The sequence below is a fragment of the Protomyctophum parallelum genome, assembly GCF_964188405.1.
Source record: "Protomyctophum parallelum genome assembly, chromosome: 3".
Taxonomy (NCBI): Eukaryota; Metazoa; Chordata; class Actinopteri; order Myctophiformes; family Myctophidae; genus Protomyctophum; species Protomyctophum parallelum.
The window spans coordinates 23,465,054-23,480,884 of record NC_139698.1 but is presented as its reverse complement, the minus strand read 5'-3'; the positions used below and the strand labels follow the sequence as shown (position 1 = coordinate 23,480,884).

The 15,831-nt window shown below is 44.9% G+C and overlaps 1 protein-coding gene across 2 annotated transcripts in view; it reads right to left on the bottom strand.

Moving 5' to 3' along the window:
* Positions 1 to 15,414, bottom strand: part of myh14 (myosin, heavy chain 14, non-muscle) — an 86,137-nt gene extending 70,723 nt beyond the window's left edge. For both annotated transcript variants that reach the window (XM_083761894.1, XM_083761895.1), the window contains exons 1-2: positions 15,231 to 15,414; positions 7,300 to 7,489 (exon numbers count right to left, since the gene is read on the bottom strand). In XM_083761894.1, coding sequence (XP_083618020.1) covers positions 7,300 to 7,476 — 177 coding nt within the window. In that variant the 5' untranslated portion in view covers positions 7,477 to 7,489; positions 15,231 to 15,414. The remainder of the gene's footprint in view (positions 1 to 7,299; positions 7,490 to 15,230) is intronic.
* Between the last annotated feature and the right edge of the window lie 417 nt (positions 15,415 to 15,831).

Below are 15,831 nucleotides of genomic sequence, written 5' to 3'. Positions count from 1 at the left end.
GGAGGAACCAGTGGCCTACATTGTAGACTGCATGGAGGAACCAGTGGCCTACATTGTAGACTGCATAGTGGAACCAGTGGCCTACATTGTAGACTGCATGGAGGAACCAGTGGCCTACATTGTAGACTGCATGGAGGAACCAGTGGCCTACATTGTAGACTGCATGGTGGAACCAGTGGCCTACATTGTAGACTGCATGGTGGAACCAATGGCCTACATTGTAGACTGCATGGAACCAGTGGCCTACATTGTAGACTGCATGGAACCAGTGGCCTACATTGTAGACTGCATGGAGGAACCAGTGGCCTACATTGTAGACTGCATGGAGGAACCAGTGGCCTACATTGTAGACTGCATGGAGGAACCAGTGGCCTACATTGTAGACTGCATAGTGGAACCAGTGGCCTACATTGTAGACTGCATGGTGGAACCAATGGCCTACATTGTAGACTGCATGGTGGAACCAATGGCCTACATTGTAGACTGCATGGTGGAACCAGTGGCCTACATTGTAGACTGCATGGAGGAACCAGTGGCCTACATTGTAGACTGCATAGTGGAACCAGTGGCCTACATTGTAGACTGCATGGTGGAACCAGTGGCCTACATTGTAGACTGCATGGAGGAACCAGTGGCCTACATTGTAGACTGCATGGAACCAGTGGCCTACATTGTAGACTGCATGGAGGAACCAGTGGCCTACATTGTAGACTGCATAGTGGAACCAGTGGCCTACATTGTAGACTGCATGGAGGAACCAGTGGCCTACATTGTAGACTGCATGGAGGAACCAGTGGCCTACATTGTAGACTGCATGGTGGAACCAGTGGCCTACATTGTAGACTGCATGGTGGAACCAGTGGCCTACATTGTAGACTGCATGGTGGAACCAATGGTCTACATTGTAGACTGCATAGTGGAACCAGTGGCCTACATTGTAGACTGCATAGTGAAACCAGTGGCCTACATTGTAGACTGCATAGTGAAACCAATGGCCTACATTGTAGACTGCATGGTGGAACCAATGGCCTACATTGTAGACTGCATGGAGGAACCAGTGGCCTACATTGTAGACTGCATGGTGGAACCAATGGCCTACATTGTAGACTGCATGGTGGAACCAATGGCCTACATTGTAGACTGCATGGAGGAACCAGTGGCCTACATTGTAGACTGCATGGTGGAACCAATGGCCTACATTGTAGACTGCATGGTGGAACCAATGGCCTACATTGTAGACTGCATAGTGGAACCAGTGGCCTACATTGTAGACTGCATGGTGGAACCAGTGGCCTACATTGTAGACTGCATGGAGGAACCAGTGGCCTACATTGTAGACTGCATGGAGGAACCAGTGGCCTACATTGTAGACTGCATGGTGGAACCAGTGGCCTACATTGTAGACTGCATGGTGGAACCAATGGTCTACATTGTAGACTGCATAGTGGAACCAGTGGCCTACATTGTAGACTGCATAGTGAAACCAGTGGCCTACATTGTAGACTGCATAGTGAAACCAATGGCCTACATTGTAGACTGCATGGTGGAACCAATGGCCTACATTGTAGACTGCATGGAGGAACCAGTGGCCTACATTGTAGACTGCATGGTGGAACCAATGGCCTACATTGTAGACTGCATGGTGGAACCAATGGCCTACATTGTAGACTGCATGGAGGAACCAGTGGCCTACATTGTAGACTGCATGGTGGAACCAATGGCCTACATTGTAGACTGCATGGTGGAACCAATGGCCTACATTGTAGACTGCATAGTGGAACCAGTGGCCTACATTGTAGACTGCATGGTGGAACCAGTGGCCTACATTGTAGACTGCATGGAGGAACCAGTGGCCTACATTGTAGACTGCATGGAGGAACCAGTGGCCTACATTGTAGACTGCATGGAGGAACCAGTGGCCTACATTGTAGACTGCATGGCGCACAGTGACAGAGTGTATTAACAGACAGCAACAGGGTGACAAGGTCAGAGGTCACGGAGCGAGCCTGCATGGTGCCTGGATAACAGGAAGTACTGACCTCTGACCTCTGATCAGGTCCCTGAATACTGACGGACTTAAACACTGTGAATGCGTGTGCGCGTGCGTGTGTGTGTGTTTGTGTGTGTGTCTGTGCGTGCAAACGCGTGTGTGCATGAGTGTGGGTGTTTGTGTGAGTCAGAAAATCACATGGCTGTGGCGTCTACATGACCTAAACAGGAATATTAAACTGAATTAAATTTTGTGTGAGTGTGTGTGTGTGTGTGTCACTGCTTGTTGAACAGTGTCATTCTCAGATCATGGGTATAAAATGAAGTCAGTGTCTGTATGCTGGCCTCCTTAACATTATGTAGTTGAAGGAGACCATTGTTCTATTCATAGAGCTCACTATCACGCACGCACGAGTGTGTGTGCAGGCATGCACGTTGCACGCACACACACACAGAGGAAGAACAGAGATAGCACACACAGAACTGTCACGTTATGGAACTCACTACACAACAACCAATGGAGACATACAGTAGAGACATGCGCACGCGCGTGCTCACACACACACACACACACACACACACACACACACACACACACACACACACACACACACACACACACACACACACACACACACACACACACACAGTAGCGTTGTGTCAGCAGTTTGAAATGAGTGAAAGATCTTCCAGAGGACTCTGACTGTGATCCAAAGCAACAAACTGTGATTCCATCATGCTGTGCTGAAGAGAGAACAGTCTCATTGCCAAGTTATGGTGATTATTTTTGCTGGAAACATTCTGGCACTCTTAGTGAAAACTTGGCTTTACCGAGTCTGGCAGACAGTTAAACGTTCTCCTGTTTCAACCATATTATCAATTTGACACTCACTCTTATCCAGAGCTATTGACAAAAAGAAGGTGCGAGATCGGAGCAAAGCGGCATGAACTATATATTTTTCATGTCACGGCACCCCAAATGAATACGTATTAGGCCGCAGACCCCCCATCTGAAAAGAGGTTTGTGCTAGGGACCCCCGTACAAGATTTCTGTTTTTCTCAGGATTTTTTGAGAAATAGCCAATCTACAAGTAGAGTTGCACCGATACCAGTATCGGTATCGATACCCTACCCATGTTTGTACTCGTACTCAGTATGAGTAGAGGTCCCGATACCAAAACATTCAATTGATTGAGCACTGTGTTGCGACCAAAGCGACACGCCGAGTGAACCAAAAACATCATTACCATTCCATTCCCCTCTGAGGCTGAGCTGCCACTACCAGTAGCTGTTAGTGCTAATAGCATTAGCTTCTACTGTACATCGTTTACGACACAACGGAACGGAGTGTTGTTAAGTTAACTGAGTAGGCTATATATGGCCAATATATTGATAGGCATACACCCTCATACACATTACCTTTACATCGTAATTATTTGATCATTTAAAAAGTTATTCATCCAAATTGTCTATAAAGTCAAAAAGGTTAATTTCGAGCCCTGAAAAGAATTGAATAAAAAAAGCACAGGGCATTTTTACAGGGCATAACAATGAAATTGGTGAAAAGGTGGGGATTAAAATAAGTGGCTGCTCAACAAAAACAAGTACTCGGTATCGGCGAGTACTCAAAATTAAATACTCGTAAAAAATGGTATCGGAGCATCTCTATCTAAAAGCTCAGCTGGTAGATCTGCTTTTTGCATATGAGTGTAGCTCTACACACACACACACAGACACTCATAGACTGTTCGTAGACAGCATGTTATTTAGACTGAGAGATGCTTGATTCATGGTTTACCCACGCTGGGCAAGACCTACGCTGTAGACGCTATAATTTTTTTGGGGAGGCGGAAGATGCGGGATTTTGGCGGAAGTACGGCTCAAGGAAATGACGTTGATGCTTTACAAATAGTGATTGGTCAGAAAAATATCGTATCCCGGATGTACATCTGACGGATGTTCCGGGACCGACACTTCCGCAGATAGCATCTCTGCCTTAGGTCTTGACCAGGCTTTTCTCTTCGCAGATGAGTAAGGCTGGGACCGAGGCTATATGGTTTACCTGGCATTCTAGTTTCTATGAGGCACTGACTCTTCACTCTATTCATGTGATTATTTAGCTTGTTTATTGGCTAGACCTCATGATTACTTTGCTCTGCTATGCTAATTCTGACCTTGCACTTGTATAAAACACTAACTGTTTTCTCACACAACGAACGGCGTCGCTCGCCAAAAACCTTGCATTGTCAGCTCGAAAAATCTGTTATTTCTGACAACCAACGCTGTTGTGCAACAAAGTATTTATGTTTTTTCCAGCCTGATTCGCTGCATTCCGTGGATTTGATTTGCCACTTCGGTGTAATAGAGCATCTCTGTTTGGGAGCTACGGCAAACACACAGTAACATGTGTGTTTGTTATTACCGTTATTAGCAAGATCATAAACACGCGCACACGCACACACACACACACACACACACACACACACACACACACACACACACACACACACACACACACACACACACACACACACACACACACACACACACACACACACACACACACACACACACACACACACACACACACACACACACAGTACACTTGATTGTACCATGTGGTTCATTAACCAAATAAACATCCAAGCCAAAACTTGTACTATTCTGGAGCTGCTCATTACCCGCCATGATCTAAATGGAGGACGCCATTACAGCCCGGCCAGGGACAGCGAATAGGAGAGGCACTGTGTCCGTTAAAAGCTCGAAAGGATCTGCTAAAAAATCTAACCTTTAGGTGCCAAGGAATGGGATCAATACATTGCTATAGGCTAAAAGGACAATAAATAAAATACAAATTCACACAAGGCATCCCGATGCGGTGCATTGTGAGTACTGTAGATTGGCCATTTTTTTAAATGCTGGCAAAGTTAAGCCTTTTAATAAATAACGGTTATTCCTCCTTTTTTTACTCCTGAATTCCCGGATTTCTTTTCACATGTTTTGATGCCGTTTGATCCGTGAGCAGTACCATTGACACGTTTTACTATAGTTGCTTTTTTTAAATATCTCCTGTGAGCACCTGGTTGTTCTTGTTTTTCCGACGGATATATGTTTTGTAACAAAGGGAGTCTACCAACACGCCTCAGCCTGAGACTGCTAGTCCAGTGCGTCACGGGAACAGAAGAAAGGAATAGACGCTGGAGCAGCTAGGACAAATTAAGCCTAAAATCAGATTAAAAACAGACAGACAGAGTTTTCTGAAAAGGCTATGTTTCTATGTCAGTGGATCTTCGATTTTTCAAAAATAGCAGACCTACAAGCTCGTAGAGCGCCACTCGGTGGCGCGCTACGATTCCTCTCCTTTCCAATTTGCCCCAACTCTGAAAACCTGAATAGAAATGGAAAGTGTGTGGACACTCATACTGTAATGTATGTTTAGAGGTGGACTCACACACGTCATAGAGAACACACACACACACGCACGCGCGCGCACACACACACACACACACACACACACACACACACTGGCCCTGCCTTGCTCTACGCCTATAGTAAAAGTTGCACACTTGGAGCTAATCATTCACCTGCCGATAAATAGTCAAACAGGAATGTGAATGATAAGGTGGGAGTGGGAGTTCACCCACTCTCCCCGATTCTTCTGCTAATCAATTTCAATAAGGACCAGCTGACTTCAACCGGCTGTTACATCTGCTATTAATCAAATGGCCATCATGTCAACTATGGCCATTTGCTTATTCTCTGATGCTCTTATGCAGAGCGACTTACAGAAAATGAGCACGTTTGGAGTTCACGGTCTCTTTAAAGCTGCAATTGAAATGCATAGTGTTTGTTGAGCTATATAACGGAAAGGCTGTTTAGGTATAGAGAATGTCTTTTTCTTTGACCTTCCTAGTTCCTACAACTGGTCAACCAGTCCTACCCGACCACACCATAAACTTTTCTCAAAACAAGAGCAACGAGAGACCAACTACCACCAGCACAGTTGTGTTATATCATATTAACAGCTGGTTCAAATTCATGTATTATTCACTTATAAAAGTTATAGATTGCAGCTTTAGCCCATTTAGACATTTATTCTAAAACCTAACCTATCAAATTCGTATTCAAAAATTAAAACATATATAATTATGCTGCTTCATGTATAGCAACAAATAATGAGACAGAGAGGTACTAGCTCCCACATTGAAAGGTACAACAACGTATAGGTCACACCAGGTCTAAATGGGTTAAAGTTACTGATTATGTGCCATGAAGGACAAAGATTGTGCAGGCTTTCATTCCAAACACTACACCAACCGACTTCACGTTACATTACTTACTCATTTTGTAGCTAAAGGTGTGTTAATTAGATGTGTGTTAATTGATGTAGTTGTTTGGATGGAATGAGAACCTGCTGCATGACGATTGGATAGCAGAAGCAGTGGTCAGACCAGTTAGCCTGGTTAGCACTCCTGGTCCTCAGACTGACAGTATACTCCTGGTTTTCCATCCTACCAGGTAGTTCATCATATCCCTGGTTAGCGCTCCTGGTCATCAGACTGACAGTATACTGCTGGTTTTCCATCCTACCAGGTATAGTTCATCATATCGCTCTAGCCCATACATGGGCAACTGGCGGCCCACCTTCACTCAATGTGGCCCTCAGATTAATGTCGGAATATGAAATATGATTTCAGCTGTTACAATTCCAAACATGCAAACATGACCCGCTTTAATTACTTACAGTCTAAAGTAGTAGCTTGCTGAGTAGTATTAAAAAAAATGATGTCCAATATATTTGTATTAGTTAAAATGACTTTTCAGGATTCCAATTCAAATCTAGCAAAAATAGCTGATCTACAAGTACAAAACACGTCGCCATGCAACGCGTTTTGAACTTGTAGATCGGCTATTTTTGCTACGACATGCATGCAATGTGGCCCCTCTGGAGTGAGTATGGAAATATAATGGCCCTCTCCATCATCAAAGTTGCCCACCCCTGCTCTAGCCGGTCTAAATAAGGACTAGTTCATACCCAGGAGAGCACATCAATGGAGCTCCTTGTAGCAGCACCATTGAACCCAGAGGACCCAGTCCTGTGTTCAACTTAAAGGGACACTTTAAGCCACAGTTATGGTCCGGGGACGGACATTGACGCCCTCTTTAGAAGAGTATATAGGCTTAAGACGTTCCTATTTGATAAAGCTTATAGTTCGGTCGGGTTCAGGCTTTCCTGGGACTGCTGACCCTTAAGTTATGCTGCCAGGACACCCCGAGTGTCACGAGACAATGCGCGTTAACGAAACTCACCTCAAAGCCATGCTTCTCCGACGGGACCCACACCAGCCTCTTGGCGGCCCAGTCCGCCTGGCTGGCCGCCGAGAACACCAGGCCGGACGAGTTGTTGACCGCAGAGGGACTCGGCGTCCCGGTGGACAGGAAGCGGGTGACATCGTTGGTGACACCGCCTCCTGCTGGCCTGGACATGGTACTGCTGGCACTGTGTTGATTGAGACAAAGAGAGAAAGAGAGAGAGAGGGAACAGTGAGGTAGAGATACAGTATAGCTACAGCAGAGTGTAGAGTAGGAGAGTAGCGAGTGAGACACGCTTTGATCTCGCCGCAAAGGTGGTGGCTATGGGCTATAGTTCCAAACATTGCTCCTATGGCTAGAAATATCTCATTGAGTTAGAATGAGCACTTCCGCATTCCATTGTTACAATGGGAGTCAACGCTAGTGTTGCCACACTCTTATTATATTACTCTGAGCTACAGTAGTAGTTGTTGTTCCAGACTAGAGTCTCTACAGAGTGGGTGGGTGGGTGCAAACCGCAGTGTAACGGTCTGTCAGACAGTGACATTGATGTGATCCCAACTTGACACACACACACACACATGAGTCATGCACAGACATAAGACATTAACATCAAATCCATGCACGCAAACGCGCACACACACACACACACACACACACACACACACACACACACACACACACACACACACACACACACACACACACACACACACACACACACACACACACACACACACACACACACACACACACACACACACACACACACACACACACACACAGAGAGAGAGGAAAGGAGAGCAGTTAGTTAAAGGCATGGAGGGCCTACATCCAGCAGACATTGCGCCAGCAATGGCCTAATTGAGAGACAGGGCAGGGAATGGAGGAAACGACTGGGCTGGAAGAAGAAAACAGAGAGCTGGAAGGAGGGAGAGATACATCAACCGTTTCAACACACTGACATGACAGTCTGGAGGTCTGTGGGGGTGGGAGGGAGAGAGAGAGAGAGAGAGAGAGAGAGAGAGAGAGAGAGAGGGCAATAGAGGAAATTGTAGTGAAGGGTGTAGATAGGGGACAGCAGTGATTGAACGTTGAACTTGGATGAGAAGACATCATCTTTGTCTTGCCCTCCACCACTAATCATATTTCTTGCAGTTGGTTATGAACCTCAGTTCATACCAATCTCATCTCTCCCTCTCTATCCCTCTCTCACTCTCTGTTCTTCAGCAAACACATCACATTATCCACGGAGAGGTGGTCAAGCATGCAGGCTAATTCCTCAGAGTTAATTCACCCTGCTTCACTTTTAGGCTTAATTTATCATTTATATGCGACGAAAATAGCAGATCTGCAAGCTCCTGCAATACATGAATGAGGGGAGTTGGAGCTTGTAGATCGGTCGTTTGTTTTCAGTGCGCGGCAAAGTATTAATCACGCTTTTATGTGCGCCTTCACTTCTACAACATGTTGGTGTGTTCAGTAAACCAATTATTATGATTGTCTTCACTATAATACAACAGAGTTACTGCTGGAGGTTCATATCACACTGCACCCTATTCAATAACCTATACATAACCCTTTTACTTGTAAAACTGTGATGAAAGATGATTCTAATTCTGATTAAGACCTGAGGCCGTTAAAACAGTTAAAATTATATGTTTGGCTGCCAACCTCTATCTCCAAATATCTTGTGCCAGGGACACACACCCAGATTTTTAAAAACAAATATATATTATATATACAATGTATTTAAGATTTGCAATGAATTTCACAAAAAAGAATAGCAGATACACAAGCGCATAGCGTGCGCCACGTATACAATGTGGTTAAAGTGGTTAAACTCTAAAATGACACAGATGCTTTCCTGGGGTTTCCTGGGTTAATGGACCACAATGGGAACAAGACCCTGGGGGGTTTTCTCTTATCCTTTTTAGCATAACTTTTGACTGTATACTACTGTATGGTTAATCTTGCTAATAACGTATTCAATCAATAAATCAATACACCAAACGTCTCTGAGGGGCCCCTGTAGTGTTAGCCCAGGGGGGGCTAACAGTGATGTTTCACCTTCATCCTCCAGCTAGCTAGAGAAAACGTTGAGTCGCCTTAAGGGAGTGAATGAGGTGACAGTGTGTGCACTACGGTGGAAGTGAACTTCATTCGTTTACTACTAGCCTGGGATATCCAGCCTGATTCACCAAGTTACATCACGGACCGTAGTGAATCTGAATCCCAGGCTAATTAGTCTACTACTACTACTACTACTACTACTCAGTGGTGGAAAGTAACTAAGTACTTTTACTTAAGTACAATTTTGAGGTATTTGTACTTTACTTGAGTATTTCCAATTTCCAGGACTTTTACTTCTATTCCACTACGTCTCAGAGCCAACATTTTTACTTTTACTTCACTACAAACTTTAGTTACTAGTTACTTTGGCGATTTTCATTTTGATTAGAAAACATACATTAACCAGTTCAGCCCTATACATTTCGGCCATTTGACAATAGCCGATCTACAAGCTCACAATGCATCACAACGCGACGCACTGTGAGCTTGTAGATTGGCTATTTTCAATATATTTTTTATACATTGTGAACTTGTGAAATGGGACATTCTGCAAGTACCTTACTTTTAGTACATTACTTTTAGCACCACTACTGCTGCTACTGCTACTGCTACTGCTACTGCACCACCGCTGTGGCCTGCGTTCTGAAAGCCACTCACTCTAGTCAGAACTGGTGTAGTACTACAGAAACGTGATCACTCATTGACTCTGACAGCACACCATGTCTATGGGCTGCACGGCGCATATAGACATGAGGGAAAAGGGGAAAGCCATTGGACGTGTAAGACTGCAAGACTATGGCTAATGTGATGTTAAAGGAGAATTACATGCTAGCAGGCTTTCTTACCTTTATTTGTCACCAAAGAGGTCCAGGTGTTATTTTGCGCATTATTGGCTATTTCCCCGACCATACGCCCTCAATTAATTGAATTAAATTGCATTGAATTGAATGGGGTATCGCTTAAAAATAAATAAAGAATTGTATATATCCTCTCTTCATAATGTAAATAGTATCCCAAGTGGCACACTTTACTACGTATTTCGATGGAAATAAGCGAATTAGCACAAAAACCCAACCCCCATTGAGGGCTTATGTTAGGGGAAATAGCCAATAATGCACTTTTGCACAAAATAACACCTGGACCTCTTTGGTGGAGACTGTAACAAATACAAATAAAGGTAAGAAAGCCTTCTAGCATGGAATTCTCCTTTAACCTGATTTTATTTGCGTGTAGTGTCCTATGATGAATTATTATTTTCTTTTTTTGCGGCTTACGCCTTTTATTGTTTTTTTTTAAGGGACAGACAGTAGGCTGACAGGAAACGGGAGAGAGATGGGGGAAGACATGCAGTAAAGGCTGTGTCGGACTCGGGAGTCGAACCCGCGGCACACTGCGACTGGATTACCAGTTGGGTGCCCAGACGGTTACGCCACCGCCTGGGCCGTCCTATAATTATTTAGTAAAAACCATAAACAAAACTACGATAATACGCAGCATTAGCAGCAGATTTTGCAGCATGCCCAACACTTAAAGCCCAAACATTTTAAGTTTGTTAACAGCGCTGACTGAGCATGTGAGACGTGTTTACTTAATTCACTTTTGTAGCCTATTGTTTTAGATTGTAATGCTGTACGCACTGCTGCTGTTTATAGGCATGACGAACGGAGAAATACAATAAGTAAAGTTAAGTTCATTATTTTTAATTATTTATTAGCATAATGAACTCTCCACTGACAACAACAATAGAAATGTTAGACAGAACAACAGACAAATAATTGGAGTGGTGGCTTTTATTTCCAGGATGGCCCACTATTCTTTACAGTATAGGAGGGGGAAACACTGGTGCACGCCACACACACACACACACACACACACACACACACACACACACACACACACACACACACACACACACACACACACACACACACACACACACACACACACACACACACACACACACACACACACACACACACACACACACACAATTATGGTTATGGTATATAGCTCATTAGATAGATAATGACCCACTAAACCGTTAGCGTTAGCACACGCCACATTATCATTATCATCATTCACCCAGCAGTGAAATCTGCCCTTTAACGTGGCTTATAGAAGTGTGTGCACACACACCCACACACACACACACACAATTGTGTGTGTGTGTGTGTGTGTGTGTGTGTGTGTGTGTGTGTGTGTGTGTGTGTGTGTGTGTGTGCCGTGTGTGTGTGTGTGTGTTCTCTTTGGCCATTTTGATTAGGAAAAACACGTTTTAAAATATAATCATGAGGTTTTGTTTGACATTTTACTCGGGTGGAGACACATCCCATTTTGAGTCCCAGCCCAAAAGGCTGTTAATTAACCCCAAGTGGTGGAACTTGACATTTTGTGCTGACTACCTCAGAAATACTAACTGATTTTATATTCATTCGTACATCCAGGGAAAGCTGACTGAGCATGGATTGGTCTTACAGCACTGCCATGCTTCACAGACACAAAGGAACACTAATTCACACCTGGGAGCTGACCAGTACAACCACAGTCTTCTACTGTTAACCACTGGGAGCTGACCAGTACAACCACAGTCTTCTACTGTTAACCACTGGGAGCTGACCAGCACAACCACAGTCTTCTACTGTTAACCACTGGGAGCTGACCAGTACAACCACAGTCTTCTACTGTTAACCACTGGGAGCTGACCAGTACAACCACAGTCTTCTACTGTTAACCACTGGGAGCTGCCCAGTACAACCACAGTCTTCTACGGTTGTCCACTGGGAGCTGCCCAGTACAACCACAGTCTGATACTGTTGTACTGGGAGCTGCCCAGTACTGTACAACCACAGTCTTCTACTGTTGACCAATGGGGCACCTCTGTAATCTTGCACTGCAGTGGAAACTAGGCAAAAGTGCCTTGCTCTAGGGCAGGGATTCTAAACCCTTTCGATTTCAAAGACCCCCCAGTTTGACAAGCATTAGCCAAAGGAGCCCATTTCAAACAAATACAATTTGTATGAAATTGCCAAATGGGATCCTTTGGCTAATGCTTGTCATTTCGATACATTTTTCATCTCTGGGTACCGCATCCATTCCACACTACAATCCTCAGTGTTCATTTAAATAAGTCACAACACGTCGCAAGCTTGTAGATCAGCTGCTGTCAAATAGCCAATGTATTAACACATTTTGCTAGGGGACCCCTTCAAGGACCCCTGGGGTTTCCGGACACCACTTTGAGAACCACTGACTGAACTCGAAATATTAGCCTTTAGCATGGTTAGCTTTGAGGGGACATGAGGTGAGGTCTGCAAGCTTAAAGAAAAAGAAAAGATTAGATAGCCCTTTATGGATCCCTGTGAGGAATTCCAGGTCTCATAGCAGCGTTAAGACGTAAGGGCTTTCCACACAAAGCACTACAACAATCATTGTGATCGTTTGCTATCGTTATCGTTGTGGCATGTGCTCTGCCATCCACTTGATTTAGAAAGATTTCTTTAAAAAAGTATATCTTTAGTGGACTGACCTTTACAGTCGTTTCTGATACAAGACATGCACTAGTAGGTCTCTGAAATAATTTGTACTGTATGTATTGTACACACGTACACTGTACAGTTTATATTAGTTATGTGAAAGATGAATATACAGTAGTGTATGCCATGGTGTGAACTGCATGGTTTGAGTCATACCCTGACACATTAATACTGACTGGCCTGCTGTCAGTAAACAATTAGCTGCTTCCATACCTCCACACATATGCCATCTACCCTGCCTCTGCGTGCGTGCGTGTGTGTGTGCGCGTGTGTCTTTGTCTATGTTGTAAGTGGTTTATTATAAAGCATTGTATGGGAGTTTCACAGTCAAACAAAGATGAGCCATTTCCTTATTTTTCCTACCTGAGTCCAATTTCACTCCAAAGCGTAAAAGCTGCAGCTACAGCAAACAACGTGGTTAGGAGAACAACCCGTCAGTAATGCGTCCCCTCGTCAGTCTGTCTGTCTGTCCAATAACTTCGGTTATCATACCTGTTGTTACTACAATGTGAGTGAGGGCGTGGGGAGCAGAGCCACCACCCAGATACAGTCATAACATATTTGGTACAGTATAAACTTTGTCTGATAGTAGATGTCGGCTATATCTGACATAACAACCAGACATGCAGTATAGGCCTCCCTGTCACAAAAGAAACCCTATTTCAGTCAGATTCTGTCACTGTTTAAACATGGTTAGTCTATCTATAGAGATGGGGGGGGTTATTGAAATGAGAAGACAATGTCCTTCGGTCACAGTCACTAGCTGTCACTAAGTTGTAACAGGTTCTGGAGAGTGTCTCACAACGTTGCTCATGTTCTATTGTCCCAGGAATTTACCAGGCTATTCCAGGTCACCCCAGACATCGAAGATTCTGAAGCCATCGGTAGTTTACAATGCCCAGGACTGCAGTTCACAAACATATTGAATAATCTATGACATTTTCCCTTGTCTGAAACAAGCAGGGCTGTATTATACCCTGCTGCTAAAACAAGATGACTGTATAAACAACGTCTTAAGCCCTACTTCGTTGATACGACAAATAGTGAGAATTTGTCGATCTGTCTGACTTCTAGAATAGAATAGATGATAGATCTTTTCGTATTTTCAATTTTCTGAACATTTTCCAAATTGTACCCAAAACAGTGACAGCGGTGGTTTAATGCTGTCTGTGACCATTCATATTATCTTTCAGTTTGGTGCATTAGGCTGGCTGGCTGACTTGACCACCAGCCCCCTCCAGTAGCAGAGTGTGCATGGAGGTGCCAACACCGGCTCTTTTTTTATTTATTTTTTTAACACAGCTATCTTCCATAGCAACACGACTCCAAAGACAATACCCCCAGAGTATCTCTCTGTCTCTCTCTCTCTCTACCGAGGTCATTCACTGCAGGGGGTCCTGTGACTCGTCGTTGTGTATAGTGTACTGTGTGTACTGTGTGTGTTAGTGGTGGGAGGGGGGGTTTATAGCCCTGCCCTATAGCCACCTTCTCTTTTCAACCTGTCATTTTCCCCCAGACAGCCAACAGCAGTGACAATGACATTATGCTGATGTTATTTGGGAAGAGAACAACTGCTGCTGCTGTATCAGAGGCGTGGGCTCACTGGGCTGAGGTCAGTAATGACTAGAGTACAGTGCGGTAGTCTGCTGTCTGTCTGTGGGGTAGGTATATAGGTAGGTTGAGCGTCGTGCATGGTCCCTTTATAAAATACCTGCATTATTGGGCCATAGATATAGATAGACCTAACAGCACAAAACCCTGTGAAATAATGCAACCACACCTCAAACATCAAGCAGTTACATGGACACATTAACACACCGGCCTAATGATGGGAGCACCACAACTGCAGCCTATGCAAAACCGAACGGAAAGCCGAACCAGGGTAATCATAACTACATCATTTATTAGTATCAGTAGTTATTTATAGTATTAGTATCATTAGTATTTTTTTATCATGAACCCTAAATGGTTACAGTTTACATTCCAATTAATAAAACGGGATGCAATGTGGCTATTAGCCAGACAATGTCAGTCTGCAGTGTTCTAATAAAGCCTCTATTCCAGGAACATGGAGATCAGACCTCAGTACCGTTATGCGTTGCCCCGGCGTGTACCCCCTTGCCTGCACCCCCTCCCCTCTTGCCTTGGGTCATTTTTAGGCGTTGTGCCACCCGCATTTAGACTCAATCCAGCGACGTTATCGGCCGCACACTTGAAATATGATACGACGCAGTATCACACACATACACACACACTGCACACACACACACACACACTGACTGGACATGGATTAAAGTATGACTAGGTTTTAAATCTTCTCACCTTCACAAGCTTCTCTCCTCCGAAATGTGTTATGTGTGTAATAATGTGTGGCTCCTGTGCGAGGAGGAGGAGGAGATATGTATATCCTGGGTCTTTTTTTCCCCCCGACTGACTGATAGGTGTGTACGGTACCGCAAATGCGGCTTTTATCATCGCAGCGCGTCTGTCTGTGTGGAAGCCGCTGCCTGCCGCACACACTCGTTCACTGGTGAATATAAAACAGAGAGAAGCGACGAGGGCAGGGGCGATTGTGTGCCTCGCCTCGCGACGGTGTCGCGCGACCGACATTTCGCCGATCTACAAGCCCCGCGACGGGTCGCGGTCCTCGCCGCCGAGGGCTGGTAGATCGGCTTTGTTCGGCGCGCGACACCGTCGCACGACGGAAGTGTATTTGGGCCAGCAAGCGAACCCAAAAGCGCTTCCGGCATCTGCGCCAATCCGGTGCGAGATCGTCGCTCTCGGTCACGCCTCGGAGACGGGAGGGCTCCAATCGAAAGCTACAAGCTCCGCGGCCCCGCCCCATGAATGAGACATAAAAAACGCACCGCCGTCTCGTTGGCGCACGAGTGCCGCCGGGACCAATGGGGTTGGAGACAGGCCG